This window comes from Pristiophorus japonicus, unplaced genomic scaffold (genome assembly GCF_044704955.1).
Source record: "Pristiophorus japonicus isolate sPriJap1 unplaced genomic scaffold, sPriJap1.hap1 HAP1_SCAFFOLD_351, whole genome shotgun sequence".
NCBI lineage: Eukaryota > Metazoa > Chordata > Chondrichthyes > Pristiophoridae > Pristiophorus > Pristiophorus japonicus.
The window spans coordinates 192,764-208,018 of record NW_027253336.1 but is presented as its reverse complement, the minus strand read 5'-3'; the positions used below and the strand labels follow the sequence as shown (position 1 = coordinate 208,018).

General features: G+C 54.7%; 1 protein-coding gene across 1 annotated transcript in view; it reads left to right on the top strand.

Moving 5' to 3' along the window:
• Positions 1-12,220: 12,220 nt before the first annotated feature.
• Positions 12,221-15,255, top strand: part of LOC139250219 (fibrillin-2-like) — an 88,073-nt gene continuing 85,038 nt past the window's right edge. Inside the window, exons 1-2 of the mRNA XM_070872711.1 lie at positions 12,221-12,428; positions 13,830-13,994. Coding sequence (XP_070728812.1) covers positions 12,221-12,428; positions 13,830-13,994 — 373 coding nt within the window. The remainder of the gene's footprint in view (positions 12,429-13,829; positions 13,995-15,255) is intronic.

Genomic DNA, 15,255 nt, shown 5'->3' with positions numbered 1-15,255 from the left:
TCCTGTGTCACTGGTCCACTTCCTGACCGATAGCTCCTGTGTCAATGGCCCCCTTCCTGACCGATAGCTCCTGTGTCACTGGCCCACTTCCTGACCGATAGCTCCTGTGTCAATGGCCCCCTTCCTGACCGATAGCTCCTGTGTCAATGGCCCCCTTCCTGACCGATAGCTCCTTTGTCAATGGCCCCCCTTCCTGACCGATAGCTCCTGTGTCAATGGCCCCCCTTCCTGACCAATAGCTCCTGTGTCAATGGCCCCCCTTCCTGACCAATAGCTCCTGTGTCAATGGCCCCCTTCCTGACCGATAGTTGCTGTGTCAATGGCCCCCCTTCCTGACCGATAGCTCCTGTGTCAATGGCCCCCCCTTCCTGACCGATAGCTCCTTTGTCAATGGCCCACTTCCTGACCGACAGCTCCTTTGTCAATGGCCCCCTTCCTGACCGATAACTCCTTTGTCATTGGCCCCCCTTCCTGACCGATAGCTCCTTTGTCAATGGCCCCCTTCCTGACCGATAACTCCTTTGTCATTGGCCCCCTTCCTGACCGATAGCTCCTTTGTCAATGGCCCCCTTCCTGACCAATAGCTCCTTTGTCAATGGCCCCCTTCCTGACCAATAGCTCCTTTGTCAATGGCCCCCTTCCTGACCGATAACTCCTTTGTCATTGGCCCCCTTCCTGACCGATAGCTCCTTTGTCAATGGCCCCCTTCCTGACCAATAACTCCTTTGTCATTGGCCCCCTTCCTGACCGATAGCTCCTTTGTCAATGGCCCCCTTCCTGACCAATAGCTCCTTTGTCAATGGCCCCCTTCCTGACCAATAGCTCCTTTGTCAATGGCCCACTTCGTGACCGATAGCTCCTTTGTCAATGGCCCCCCCCTTCCTTACCGATAGCTCCTTTGTCAATGGCCCCCCCACTTCCTGACCAATAGCTCCTTTGTCAATGGCCCCCTTCCTGACCGATAACTCCTTTGTCAGTGGCCCACTTCCTGACCGATAGCTCCTTTGTCAATGACCCACTTCCTGACCGATAACTCCTTTGTCAATGGCCCACTTCCTGACCGATAGCTCCTTTGTCAATGGCCCCCTTCCTGACCGATAGCTCCTGTGTCAATGGCCCCCCTTCCTGACCGATAGCTCCTTTGTCAATGGCCCCCCCTTCCTGACCGATAGCTCCTTTGTCAATGGCCCCCTTCCTGACCGATAGCTCCTTTGTCAATGGTCCCCACTTCCTGACCGATAACTCCTTTGTCAATGGTCCCCACTTCCTGACCGATAACTCCTTTGTCAATGGTCCCCACTTGATGACCGATAGCTGCTTTGTCAATGACCCCCTTCCTGACCGATAGCTCCTGTGTCAATGGCACCCCTTCCTGACTGATAGCTCCTGTGTCAATAGCCCCCTTCCTGACCGATAGCTCCTTTGTCAATGTCCCCACCTTCCTGACCAATAGCTCCTTTGTCAATGGCCCCCCCATCCTGACCGATAGCTCCTTTGTCAATGGGCCCCCATCCTGACCGATAGCTCCTTTGTCAATGTCCCCACCTTCCTGACCGATTGCTCCTTTGTCAATGGCCCCCTTCCTGACCGATAGCTCCTTTGTCAATGGCCCCCACTTCCTGACCGATAGCTCCTTTGTCTGTGGCCCACTTCCTGACCGATAGCTCCTTTGTCAATGGCCCCCCCTTCCTGACCGATAGTTCCTGTATCAATGGCCCCCCTTCCTGACCGATAGCTCCTGTATCACTGGCCCCCTTTCCTGACCGATAGCTCGTTTGTCAATGGACCCCCATCCTGACCGATAGCTCCTTTGTCAATGGCCCCCTTCATGACCGATAGCTCCTTTGTCAATGGCCCCCCTTCCTGACCGATAGCTCCTTTGTCAATGGCCCCCACTTCCTGACCGATAGCTCCTGTGTCAATGGCCCCCCTTCCTGACCGATAGCTCCTTTGTCAATGGCCCCCCTTCCTGACCGATAGCTCCTTTGTCACTGGCCCCCCCTTTCCTGACCGATTGCTCCTTTGTCAATGGCCCCCCTTCCTGACCGATAGCTCCTTTGTCAATGGCCCCCACTTCCTGACCGATAGCTCCTGTGTCAATGGCCCCCCTTCCTGACCGATAGCTCCTGTGTCAATGGCCCCCCTTCCTGACCGATAGCTCCTGTGTCAATGGCCCCCCTTCCTGACCGATAGCTCCTGTATCACTGGCCCCCTTTCCTGACCGATAGCTCCTTTTTCAATGCCCCCCTTCCTGGCCGATAGCTCCTGTGTCACTGGCCCACTTCCTGACCGATAGCTCCTTTGTCAATGGCCCCCTTCCTGACCGATAGCTCCTGTGTCACTGGCCCACTTCCTGACCGATAGCTCCTGTGTCAATGGCCCCCTTCCTGACCGATAGCTCCTTTGTCAATGGCCCCCCTTCCTGACCGATAGCTCCTGTGTCACTGGCCCACTTCCTGACCGATAGCTCCTGTATCACTGGCCCCCTTTCCTGACCGATAGCTCCTTTTTCAATGCCCCCCTTCCTGGCCGATAGCTCCTGTGTCACTGGTCCACTTCCTGACCGATAGCTCCTGTGTCAATGGCCCCCTTCCTGACCGATAGCTCCTGTGTCACTGGCCCACTTCCTGACCGATAGCTCCTGTGTCAATGGCCCCCTTCCTGACCGATAGCTCCTGTGTCAATGGCCCCCTTCCTGACCGATAGCTCCTTTGTCAATGGCCCCCCTTCCTGACCGATAGCTCCTGTGTCAATGGCCCCCCTTCCTGACCAATAGCTCCTGTGTCAATGGCCCCCCTTCCTGACCAATAGCTCCTGTGTCAATGGCCCCCTTCCTGACCGATAGTTGCTGTGTCAATGGCCCCCCTTCCTGACCGATAGCTCCTGTGTCAATGGCCCCCCCTTCCTGACCGATAGCTCCTTTGTCAATGGCCCACTTCCTGACCGACAGCTCCTTTGTCAATGGCCCCCTTCCTGACCGATAACTCCTTTGTCATTGGCCCCCCTTCCTGACCGATAGCTCCTTTGTCAATGGCCCCCTTCCTGACCGATAACTCCTTTGTCATTGGCCCCCTTCCTGACCGATAGCTCCTTTGTCAATGGCCCCCTTCCTGACCAATAGCTCCTTTGTCAATGGCCCCCTTCCTGACCAATAGCTCCTTTGTCAATGGCCCCCTTCCTGACCGATAACTCCTTTGTCATTGGCCCCCTTCCTGACCGATAGCTCCTTTGTCAATGGCCCCCTTCCTGACCAATAACTCCTTTGTCATTGGCCCCCTTCCTGACCGATAGCTCCTTTGTCAATGGCCCCCTTCCTGACCAATAGCTCCTTTGTCAATGGCCCCCTTCCTGACCAATAGCTCCTTTGTCAATGGCCCACTTCGTGACCGATAGCTCCTTTGTCAATGGCCCCCCCCTTCCTTACCGATAGCTCCTTTGTCAATGGCCCCCCCACTTCCTGACCAATAGCTCCTTTGTCAATGGCCCCCTTCCTGACCGATAACTCCTTTGTCAGTGGCCCACTTCCTGACCGATAGCTCCTTTGTCAATGACCCACTTCCTGACCGATAACTCCTTTGTCAATGGCCCACTTCCTGACCGATAGCTCCTTTGTCAATGGCCCCCTTCCTGACCGATAGCTCCTGTGTCAATGGCCCCCCTTCCTGACCGATAGCTCCTTTGTCAATGGCCCCCCCTTCCTGACCGATAGCTCCTTTGTCAATGGCCCCCCTTCCTGACCAATAGCTCCTTTGTCAATGGCCCCCTTCCTGACCAATAGCTCCTTTGTCAATGGCCCCCCCTTCCTGACCGATAGCTCCTTTGTCAATGGCCCCCCTTCCTGACCAATAGCTCCTTTGTCAATGGCCCCCCCTTCCTGACCGATAGCTCCTTTGTCAATGGCCCCCCTTCCTGACCAATAGCTCCTTTGTCAATGGCCCCCTTCCTGACCAATAGCTCCTTTGTCAATGGCCCCCCCTTCCTGACCGATAGCTCCTTTGTCAATGGCCCCCCCTTCCTGACCAATAGCTCCTTTGTCAATGGCCCCCTTCCTGACCAATAGCTCCTTTGTCAATGGCCCCCTTCCTGACCAATAGCTCCTTTGTCAATGGCCCCCCCTTCCTGACCGATAACTCCTTTGTCAATGGCCCCCTTCCTGACCAATAGCTCCTTTGTCAATGGCCCACTTCCTGACCAATAGCTCCTTTGTCAATGGCCCCCCCTTCCTGACCGATAACTCCTTTGTCAATGGCCCCCTTCCTGACCAATAGCTCCTTTGTCAATGGCCCACTTCCTGACCAATAGCTCCTTTGTCAATGGCCCCCCCTTCCTGACCGATAGCTCCTTTGTCAATGGCCCCCTTCCTGACCGATAGCTCCTTTGTCAGTGGCCCACTTCCTGACCGATAGCTCCTTTGTCAATGGCCCCCTTCCTGACCGATAGCTCCTTTGTCAATGGCCCCCTTCCTGACCGATAGCTCCTTTGTCAATGGCCCCCCTTCCTGACCGATAGCTCCTTTGTCAATGGCCCCCTTCCTGACCGATAGCTCCTGTGTCAATGGCCCACTTCCTGACCGATAGCTCCTGTGTCAATGGCCCCCCTTCCTGACCGATAGCTCCTTTGTCAATGGCCCCCTTCCTGACCAATAGCTCCTTTGTCAATGGCCCCCTTCCTGACCAATAGCTCCTTTGTCAATGGCCCCCCCTTCCTGACCGATAACTCCTTTGTCAATGGCCCCCCCTTCCTGACCGATAGCTCCTTTGTCAATGGCCCCCTTCCTGACCAATAGCTCCTTTGTCAATGGCCCTCCCTTCCTGACCAATAGCTCCTTTGTCAATGGCCCCCCCTTCCTGACCGATAGCTCCTTTGTCAATGGCCCCCTTCCTGACCAATAGCTCCTTTGTCAATGGCCCCCCCTTCCTGACCGATAGCTCCTTTGTCAATGGCCCCCTTCCTGACCGATAGCTCCTTTGTCAATGGCCCCCTTCCTGACCAATAGCTCCTTTGTCAATGGCCCCCCCTTCCTGACCGACAGCTCCTTTATCACTGGCCCCCTTCCTGACCGATAGCTCCTTTGTCAATGACCTCCCCTTCCTGACCGATAGCTCCTTTGTCAATGGCCCCCCCTTCCTGACCGACAGCTCCTTTATCACTGGCCCCCTTCCTGACCGATAGCTCCTTTGTCAATGACCTCCCCTTCCTGACCGATAGCTCCTTTGTCAATGGCCCACTTCCTGACCGATAGCTCCTTTGTCAATGACCTCCCCTTCCTGACCGATCGCTCCTTTGTCAATGACCTCCCCTTCCTGACCGATAGCTCCTTTGTCAATGACCTCCCCTTCCTGACCGATAGCTCCTTTGTCAATGGCCCCCTTCCTGATCGATAGCTCCTTTGTCATTGGCCCCCTTCCTGACCGATAGCTCCTTTGTCAATGACCTCCCCTTCCTGACCGATAACTCCTTTGTCAATGACCTCCCCTTCCTGACCGATAGCTCCTTTGTCAATGACCTCCCCTTCCTGACCGATAACTCCTTTGTCAATGACCTCCCCTTCCTGACCGATAGCTCCTTTGTCAATGGCCCACTTCGTGACCGATAGCTTCTTTGTCAATGACCCCCTTCGTGACCGATAGCTCCTTTGTCAATGGCCCCCACTTCCTGACCGATAGCTCCTTTGTCAATGGCCCCCCTTCCTGACCGATAGCTCCTGTGTCACTGACCCCCCTTCCTGACCGATAGCTCCTTTGTCAATGACCTCCCCTTCCTGACCGATAGCTCCTTTGTCATTGGCCCCCTTCCTGACCGATAGCTCCTTTGTCAATGACCTCCCCTTCCTGACCGATTGCTCCTTTGTCAATGGCCCCCCCCTTCCTGACCGATAACTCCTTTGTCAATGACCTCCCCTTCCTGACCGATAGCTTCTTTGTCAATGGCCCCCTTCGTGACCGATAGCTCCTTTGTCAATGACCTCCCTTTCCTGACCGATAGCTCCTTTGTCAATGGCCCCCCTTCCTGACCGATAGCTCCTGTGTCACTGACCCCCCTTTCCTGACCGATAGCTCCTTTGTCAATGGTCCCCCTTCCTGACCGATAACTCCTGTGTCAATGGCCCCCTTCCTGACCGATAGCTCCTTTGTCAATGACCTCCCCTTCCTGACCGATAGCTCCTTTGTCAATGGCCCCCCTTCCTGACCGATAGCTCCTGTGTCAATGGCCCCCCTTCCTGACCGATAGCTCCTTTGTCAATGGCCCCCTTCCTGACCAATAGCTCCTTTGTCAATGGCCCCCCTTCCTGACCGATAGCTCCTGTGTCAATGGCCCCCTTCCTGACCGATAGCTCCTTTGTCAATGGCCCCCACTTCCTGACCAATAGCTCCTTTGTCAAGGGACACCATCCTGACCAATAGCTCCTTTGTCAATGGCCCCCCCTCTTCCTGATCGATTGCTCCTTTGTCAATGGCCCCCCTTCCTGGCCGATAGCTCCTGTGTCAATGGCCCCCCCCTTCCTGACCGATAGCTCCTTTGTCAATGGCCCCCACTTCCTGACCAATAGCTCCTTTGTCAAGGGACACCATCCTGACCAATAGCTCCTTTGTCAATGGCCCCCCCCCTTCCTGACCGATAGCTCATTTGTCAATGGCCCACTTCCTGACCGATAGCTCCTTTGTCAATGGCCCCCTTCCTGACCGATTGCTCCTTTGTCAATGGCCCCCTTCCTGACCGATAGCTCCTTTGTCAATGGCCCCCTTCCTGACCGATAGCTCCTTTGTCAATGGCCTCCTTCCTGACCGATAGCTCCTTTGTCTGTGGCCCACTTCCTGACCGATAGCTCCTTTGTCAATGGTCCCCACTTCCTGACCGATAACTCCTTTGTCAATGGCCCCCTTCCTGACCGATAGCTCCTGTGTCAATGGTCCCCACTTCCTGACCGATAGCTCCTTTGTCAATGGTCCCCACTTCCTGACCGATAACTCCTTTGTCAATGGTCCCCACTTGATGACCGATAGCTGCTTTGTCAATGACCCCCTTCCTGACCGATAGCTCCTGTGTCAATGGCACCCCTTCCTGACCGATAGCTCCTGTGTCAATAGCCCCCTTCCTGACCGATAGCTCCTTTGTCAATGTCCCCACCTTCCTGACCAATAGCTCCTGTGTCAATAGCCCCCTTCCTGACCGATAGCTCCTTTGTCAATGGGCCCCCATCCTGACCAATAGCTCCTTTGTCAATGGTCCCCACTTCCTGACCGATAACTCCTTTGTCAATGGCCCCCTTCCTGACCGATAGCTCCTGTGTCAATGGTCCCCACTTCCTGACCGATAACTCCTTTGTCAATGGTCCCCACTTCCTGACCGATAACTCCTTTGTCAATGGTCCCCACTTGATGACCGATAGCTGCTTTGTCAATGACCCCCTTCCTGACCGATAGCTCCTGTGTCAATGGCACCCCTTCCTGACTGATAGCTCCTGTGTCAATAGCCCCCTTCCTGACCGATAGCTCCTTTGTCAATGTCCCCACCTTCCTGACCAATAGCTCCTTTGTCAATGGCCCCCCCATCCTGACCGATAGCTCCTTTGTCAATGGGCCCCCATCCTGACCGATAGCTCCTTTGTCAATGTCCCCACCTTCCTGACCGATTGCTCCTTTGTCAATGGCCCCCTTCCTGACCGATAGCTCCTTTGTCAATGGCCCCCACTTCCTGACCGATAGCTCCTTTGTCAATGGCCCCCACTTCCTGACCGATAGCTCCTTTGTCTGTGGCCCACTTCCTGACCGATAGCTCCTTTGTCAATGGCCCCCCCTTCCTGACCGATAGTTCCTGTATCAATGGCCCCCCTTCCTGACCGATAGCTCCTGTATCACTGGCCCCCTTTCCTGACCGATAGCTCCTTTGTCAATGGACCCCCATCCTGACCGATAGCTCCTTTGTCAATGGCCCCCTTCCTGACCGATAGCTCCTTTGTCAATGGCCCCCCTTCCTGACCGATAGCTCCTTTGTCAATGGCCCCCACTTCCTGACCGATAGCTCCTGTGTCAATGGCCCCCCTTCCTGACCGATAGCTCCTGTGTCAATGGCCCCCTTCCTGACCGATAGCTCCTTTGTCAATGGCCCCCCCTTTCCTGACCGATTGCTCCTTTGTCAATGGCCCCCCTTCCTGACCGATAGCTCCTTTGTCAATGGCCCCCACTTCCTGACCGATAGCTCCTGTGTCAATGGCCCCCCTTCCTGACCGATAGCTCCTGTGTCAATGGCCCCCCTTCCTGACCGATAGCTCCTGTGTCAATGGCCCCCCTTCCTGACCGATAGCTCCTGTATCACTGGCCCCCTTTCCTGACCGATAGCTCCTTTTTCAATGCCCCCCTTCCTGGCCGATAGCTCCTGTGTCAATGGCCCCCTTCCTGACCGATAGCTCCTGTGTCACTGGCCCACTTCCTGACCGATAGCTCCTGTGTCAATGGCCCCCTTCCTGACCGATAGCTCCTTTGTCAATGGCCCCCCTTCCTGACCGATAGCTCCTGTGTCACTGGCCCACTTCCTGACCGATAGCTCCTGTATCACTGGCCCCCTTTCCTGACCGATAGCTCCTTTTTCAATGCCCCCCTTCCTGGCCGATAGCTCCTGTGTCACTGGCCCACTTCCTGACCGATAGCTCCTGTGTCAATGGCCCCCTTCCTGACCGATAGCTCCTGTGTCACTGGCCCACTTCCTGACCGATAGCTCCTGTGTCAATGGCCCCCTTCCTGACCGATAGCTCCTGTGTCAATGGCCCCCTTCCTGACCGATAGCTCCTTTGTCAATGGCCCCCCTTCCTGACCGATAGCTCCTGTGTCACTGGCCCCCTTCCTGACCAATAGCTCCTGTGTCAATGGCCCCCTTCCTGACCGATAGCTCCTGTGTCAATGGCCCCCTTCCTGACCGATAGCTCCTGTGTCACTGGCCCACTTCCTGACCGATAGCTCCTGTGTCAATGGCCCCCTTCCTGACCGATAGCTCCTTTGTCAATGGCCCCCCTTCCTGACCGATAGCTCCTGTGTCAATGGCCCCCTTCCTGACCGATAGCTCCTGTGTCAATGGCCCCCTTCCTGACCGATAGCTCCTTTGTCAATGGCCCCCCTTCCTGACCAATAACTCCTTTGTCAATGGACCCCCCTTCCTGACCGATAGCTCCTTTGTCAATGGCCCCCCTTCCTGACCAATAACTCCTTTGTCAATGGACCCCCCTTCCTGACCGATAACTCCTTTGTCAATGGCCCCCCTTCCTGACCAATAACCCCTTTGTCAATGGACCCCCCTTCCTGACCGATAGCTCCTGTGTCACTGGCCCACTTCCTGACCGATAGCTCCTGTGTCAATGGCCCCCTTCCTGACCGATAGCTCCTGTGTCACTGGCCCACTTCCTGACCGATAGCTCCTGTGTCAATGGCCCCCTTCCTGACCGATTGCTCCTTTGTCAATGGCCCCCTTCCTGACCGATAGCTCCTTTGTCAATGGCCCCACTTCCTGACCGATTGCTCCTTTGTCAATGGCCCCCTTCCTGACCGATAGCTCCTTTGTCAATGGCCCCCTTCCTGACCGATAGCTCCTTTGTCAATGGCCCCCTTCCTGACCGATAATTCCTTTGTCAATGGACCCCTTCCTGACCGATAGCTCCTTTGTCAATGGACCCCTACCTGACCAATAGCTCCTTTGTCAATGGCCCCCACTTCCTGACCAATAGCTCCTTTGTCAATGGCCCCCTTCCTGACCGATCGCTCCTGTGTCAATGGCCTCCTTCCTGACCGATCGCTCCTGTGTCAATGGCCCCCCCTTCCTGACCGATAGGTCCTGTGTCAATGGCCCCCCCTTCCTGACCGATAGTTCCTGTGTCAATGGCCCCCCCTTCCTGACCGATAGATCCTGTGTCAATGGATGACTGACAGTTCTTTTATCACAGCTAACTGCCATGCGTTCTCGGGAGTTTTAACAAAAACAGCTTTTCCACATAAATGCACAGGCCAACCCCAGCACAGGTTAGATGCAGGAAGAACGTTCCCAATGTTGGGCAATCCAGAACCAGGGGTCACAGTCTAAGGATAAGGGGTAAGCCATTTAGGACCGAGATGAGGAGAAACTTCTTCACCCAGAGAGTGGTGAACCTGTGGAATTCTCTACCACAGAAAGTTGTTGGGGCCAATTCACTAAATATATTCAAAAAGGAGTTAGATGAAGTCCTTACTACTCGGGGGATCAAGGGGTATGGTGAGAAAGCAGGAAGAGGGTACTGAAGTTGCATGTTCAGCCATGAACTCATTGAATGGCGGTGCAGGCTTGAAGGGCCGAATGGCCTGCTCCTGCACCTATTTTCTATGTTTCTATGTTTCTCAAGCTTCACTGCCCTTTATTTTGCTCTGGGCGGGGAGACCAGCTGCAGATTGGTCTGTAGCCAGCCTTCTGCAGTGATAGAAAGTTGCAAGCAAACTTTTATACACGTAAGGGGTGTAGGGGACGATGGTGGGGGTTAAACCGCTCCTTACTGCAGGGCATGAGGCCTGGGGAGGGGCATTGTGTGTGTGTGTGTGGGGGGGGGAGAGGGGGAGGGGCACAGTGTGTGTGGGGGGGAAGGGGCAGTGTGTGTGTCTGGGGGGGCAGGGGCCTGTTGGAGGGAGGGGCCTGTGTTTGGGGAGAGGGGAGGGGCCTGTGTTTCGGGAGAGGGGGGCTGTGTTTGGGGAGAGGGGGAGGGGCCTGTGTTTCGGGAGAGGGTAGGGGCCTGTGTTGGAGGAGGGGGTCTGTGTTTGGGGAGAGGTGGCGGGGCCTGCATTTGGGGGGAGGGTCCTGTGTTTGGGGAGAGGGGGGCTGTGTTTGGGGAGAGGGGGAGGGGCCTGTGTTTCGGGAGAGGGTAGGGGCCTGTGTTGGAGGAGGGGTCTGTGTTTGGGGAGAGGGGGCGGGGCCTGCGTTTGGGGGGAGGGGCCTGTATCTAACCGCCTGTCCCTGCCCTGGGAGTGTTTGATGGGACAGTGCAGAGGGAGCTTTACTCTGTATCTAACCCCCTGTACCTGCCCTGGGAGTGTTTGATGGGACGGTGTATAGGGAGCTTTACTCTGTATCGAACCCGTGCTGTACCTGCCCTGGGAGTGTTTGATGGGACAGTGTAGAGTGAGCTTTACTCTGTATCTAACCCCCTGTACCTGCCCTGGGAGTGTTTGATGGTACAGTGTAGAGGGAGCTTTACTCTGTATCTAACCCCCTGTACCTGCCCTGGAAGTGTTTGATGGGACAGTGTAGAGGGAGCTTTACTCTGTATCTAACCCCGTGCTGTACCTGCCCTGGGAGTGTTTGATGGGATAGTGCAGAGGGAGCTTTACTCTGTATCTAACCCCCTGTACCTGTCCTGGGAGTGTTTGATGGGACAGTGTAGAGGGAGCTTTACTTTGTATCTAACCCCCTGTACCTGCCCTGGGAGTGTTTGATGGGACAGTGTAGAGGGAGCTTTACTCTGTATCTAACCCCCTGTACCTGCCCTGGGAGTGTTTGATGGGACAGTGTAGAGGGAGCTTTACTCTGTATCTAACCCCCTGTACCTGCCCAGGGAGTGTGTGATGGGACAGTGTGGAGGGAGCTTTACTCTGTATCTAACCCCCTGTACCTGCCCTGGGAGTGTGTGATGGGACAGTGTAGAGGGAGCTTTACTCTGTATCTAATCCCCTGTACCTGCCCTGGGAGTGTGTGATGGGACAGTGTAGAGGAAGCTTTACTCTGTATCTAACCCCCTGTACCTGCCCTGGGAGTGTGTGATGGGACAGTGTAGAGGGAGCTTTACTCTGTATCTAATCCCCTGTACCTGCCCTGGGAGTGTGTGATGGGACAGTGTAGAGGAAGCTTTACTCTGTATCTAATCCCCTGTACCTGCCCTGGGAGTGTTTGATGGGACAGTGTAGAGGGAGCTTTACTCTGTATCTAACCCCCTGTACCTGCCCTGGGAGTGTTTGATGGGACAGTGTAGAGGGAGCTTTACTCTGTATCTAACCCCGTGCTGTACCTGCCCTGGGAGTGTGTGATGGGACAGTGTAGAGGGAGCTTTACTCTGTATCTAACCCCCTGTACCTGTCCTGGGAGTGTTTGATGGGACAGTGTAGAGGGAGCTTTACTCTGTATCTAACCCCCTGTACCTGCCCTGGGAGTGTTTGATGGGACAGTGTTGAGTGAACTTCAGTCTGTATCTAACCCGCCTCACCCACAGACGTGGATGGTGATAACCGTGGAGACCATAAAACCAATCTGGGTTGCGGTTTACCTTACAGAGAACAGCAGCTGCCCCTCTCCCAGCCGCCTGGGTCCCATGTGTGATGTCAACTACGGGAAGGAGTGCATGGACGACGACGATTGCGATCTGTGGTTGACTTGCTGCGACGCTGGCTGTGGGAAAAGATGCGTCCATCGAGCTTCCCGACTCGGTAAGAGGGACGGTCCTTCCTGGGAATCAGCAAATACCCTCTGGGGCAGTAACAATGTCCAGTTCTGGGGCCACACCTCGGGAAGGATCATTTAGCCTTGGAGGGGGTGCAGCGCAGATTGACCCCAGTGGTACCGGGGTGGGCTAATAGGGCTAAAGGTGGAGGGTCCACCATTGCTGGCCGAGCCTTCAGGTGCCCAGGGTCCGAAGCACTGCACTTCCCTCCCTGTTCACTTCCATTCGTAACTCCCCAGATAATGAAGCAGTCCGTGCCCGAGTGCAGCAAGTCCGGGACGGCATTCAGTCTCGGGCTGGTCAGTGGCAAGTAGCATTAGTGCCACACAGGTGTCAGGCAATGACTATCTCCCAAGTGAGAGTCTTAACCACCTCCACGTGACATTCAACAGCATTAACATCGACATATCCCTCCACCATCAACATCTGTGGGGTCACCATTGACCAGAAACTAAACTGGTTCAGCTACATAAATACCGTGGCCACAAGAACAGGTCAGAGGCTGGGTATTCTGCGGCCAGTGTCTCACCTCCTGACTCCCCAAAGCCTTTCCACCGTCTACAAGACACAAGTCAGGAGGGATATTCCTGATGGAATACTTCCCACATGCCTGGATGAGTTGCAGCTCCCAACAACACTCGAGGAGCTCGACACCATCCAGGACAAAGCAGCCCGCTTGATCGGCACGCTAGCCACTGCCTCCAACACTCCCTCCCTCCACCTCCGGCACACCATGGCTGCAGTGTGTACCATCTACAAGACGCACTGCAGCAACTGGCCACGGCTTCTTGGGCAGCACCTCCCAAACCCGCCACCTCTCCCCGCCTCGAAGGACAAGGACTGCAGGCGCATGGGAACACCACCACCTCCAAATACTGTGTGATAAGCTGCATCTCACGGGCCTGCAGCGGTTGAAGAAGGCGTCTCACCAGCACCTTCTCCAGGGCCATTCTGGAAGGGGCACTAAACGCTGGGCCGTGCCCGTGACACCATCATCCCAGGACTGACCAAAAGAAGAACCGCTCCAGCTCTCGCTCCTCAAATAACAGACGGATGAAAAATGTACATCTGTGTCCATGATGGACCTCATCCCCTGTGTGTTGACGATTGCTGTGCGGACGGGGGCTTCGGGGGAGGGGGAGGATACAGAGGTTAATGTCCAGGGGAGGGGGGATTCAGTGGGGGTGGGGGGAGGGAACAGGAACCTTTAACTCCTTCCACATCCCCGTCCCCCACCCCTTGCCCGATTTCCCTCAGTCCCGTCCCATCGAGGAGTGACACGAGACTCTGAGCTTCATGTCCACAATCCGCCTCCCTCGGGGGGTTCTCGATACTCAGCCCGCTCGCCGAGGTTAATATCACCCTGTCGCCTTTATTTTCTCAACAGCAGAAAAGACAGACAGGAAATGTCCCGAGCCTTCTACGACTCAACACATGTGTGATAAGGCGGAGGTGGAGACATGCGAGTCGGACAGGGATTGCGGAGGCTGGAAGCAGTGCTGTGACGTCGGGCACTGTGGGAAACGATGTGTCTACACGTACCGCCTGACAAGTGAGTACAAATGGAGTATAAAAGCAGGGAAGTCTTGCTACAGTTATACAGGGTGTTGGTGAGGCCGCACCTGGAATACTGCGTACAGTTTTGGTTTCCATATTTTCGAAAGGATATATTTGCTTTGGAGGCAGTTCAGAGAAGGTTCACTCAGTTGATTCCGGAGATGAGGGGGTTGCGTATGAGGAAAGGTTGAGGAGGTTGGGCCTCTACTCATTGGAATTCAGAAGAATGAGAGGTGATCTTACATTCAAAAAGGAGTTAGATGAAGTCCTTACTACTAGGGAGATCAAAGGGTATGGCGAGAAAGCAGGAATGGGGTACTGAAATTGCATGTTCAGCCATGAACTCATTGAATGGCGGTGCAGGCTAGAACGGCCGAATGGCCTACTCCCGCACCTATTTTCTATCTTTCTATGAAACGTATAAGATTGTGAGGGGGCTCGACAAGGTGGATGCAGAGAGTATGTCTCCACTGATGGGGGAGATTAGAACTAGAGACATAATCTGAGAATAAGGGGCCGCCCATTTAAAACTGAGATGAGGAGGAATTTCTTCTCTCAGAGGGTTGTGAATCTGTGGAATTCGCTGCCTCAGAGAGCTGTGGAAGCTGAGTGATTCACTGGATTTAAAACAGAAATCGACAGTTTCCACTATCGAGTTTGGTTACCAGGATTACGCCATGTACAGACTGGAAGCCTACTTTGAACAGAAGAGAATATTCGCTTCACTCGCTGCTGATGGGAAACACTCAAACCTCGTACTTGAATTTTAATTGTTTGTTTTTGCCCGGAACTTTCCAAATTAAGAACAAACACAGGTTCATGAACCTCAATGTCACGTGATACAGCCGCGCGATCATGGGTCATGTTATGCCGGTGTCGCTGGGTTTCTACATGATTATTGAGATCTGGGTGGACTCAGGAGAGCCTGGATTTAAGTGCCCTCTTCATTAGCAATTCTGCAGGGGGAACCCCGGTAAGCGAGTGGGGTCACGTGCGGTAGCTGAGCAGAATCCGAGATAACCAGGTCTGCAGGGAACTGTCAGTCACACGTTTCAAGCTCTGCTTGATGGTTTGGACTGCCCGTTCCGGAATCAACCGAGTGAACCTTCTCTGAACTGCCTCCAAAGCAAATATATCCTTTCGAAAATATGGAAACCAAAACTGTACGCAGTATTCCAGGTGCGGCCTCACCAACACCCTGTATAACTGTAGCAAGACTTCCCTGCTTTTATGAAGACGTGACGTGCTTGATGGCA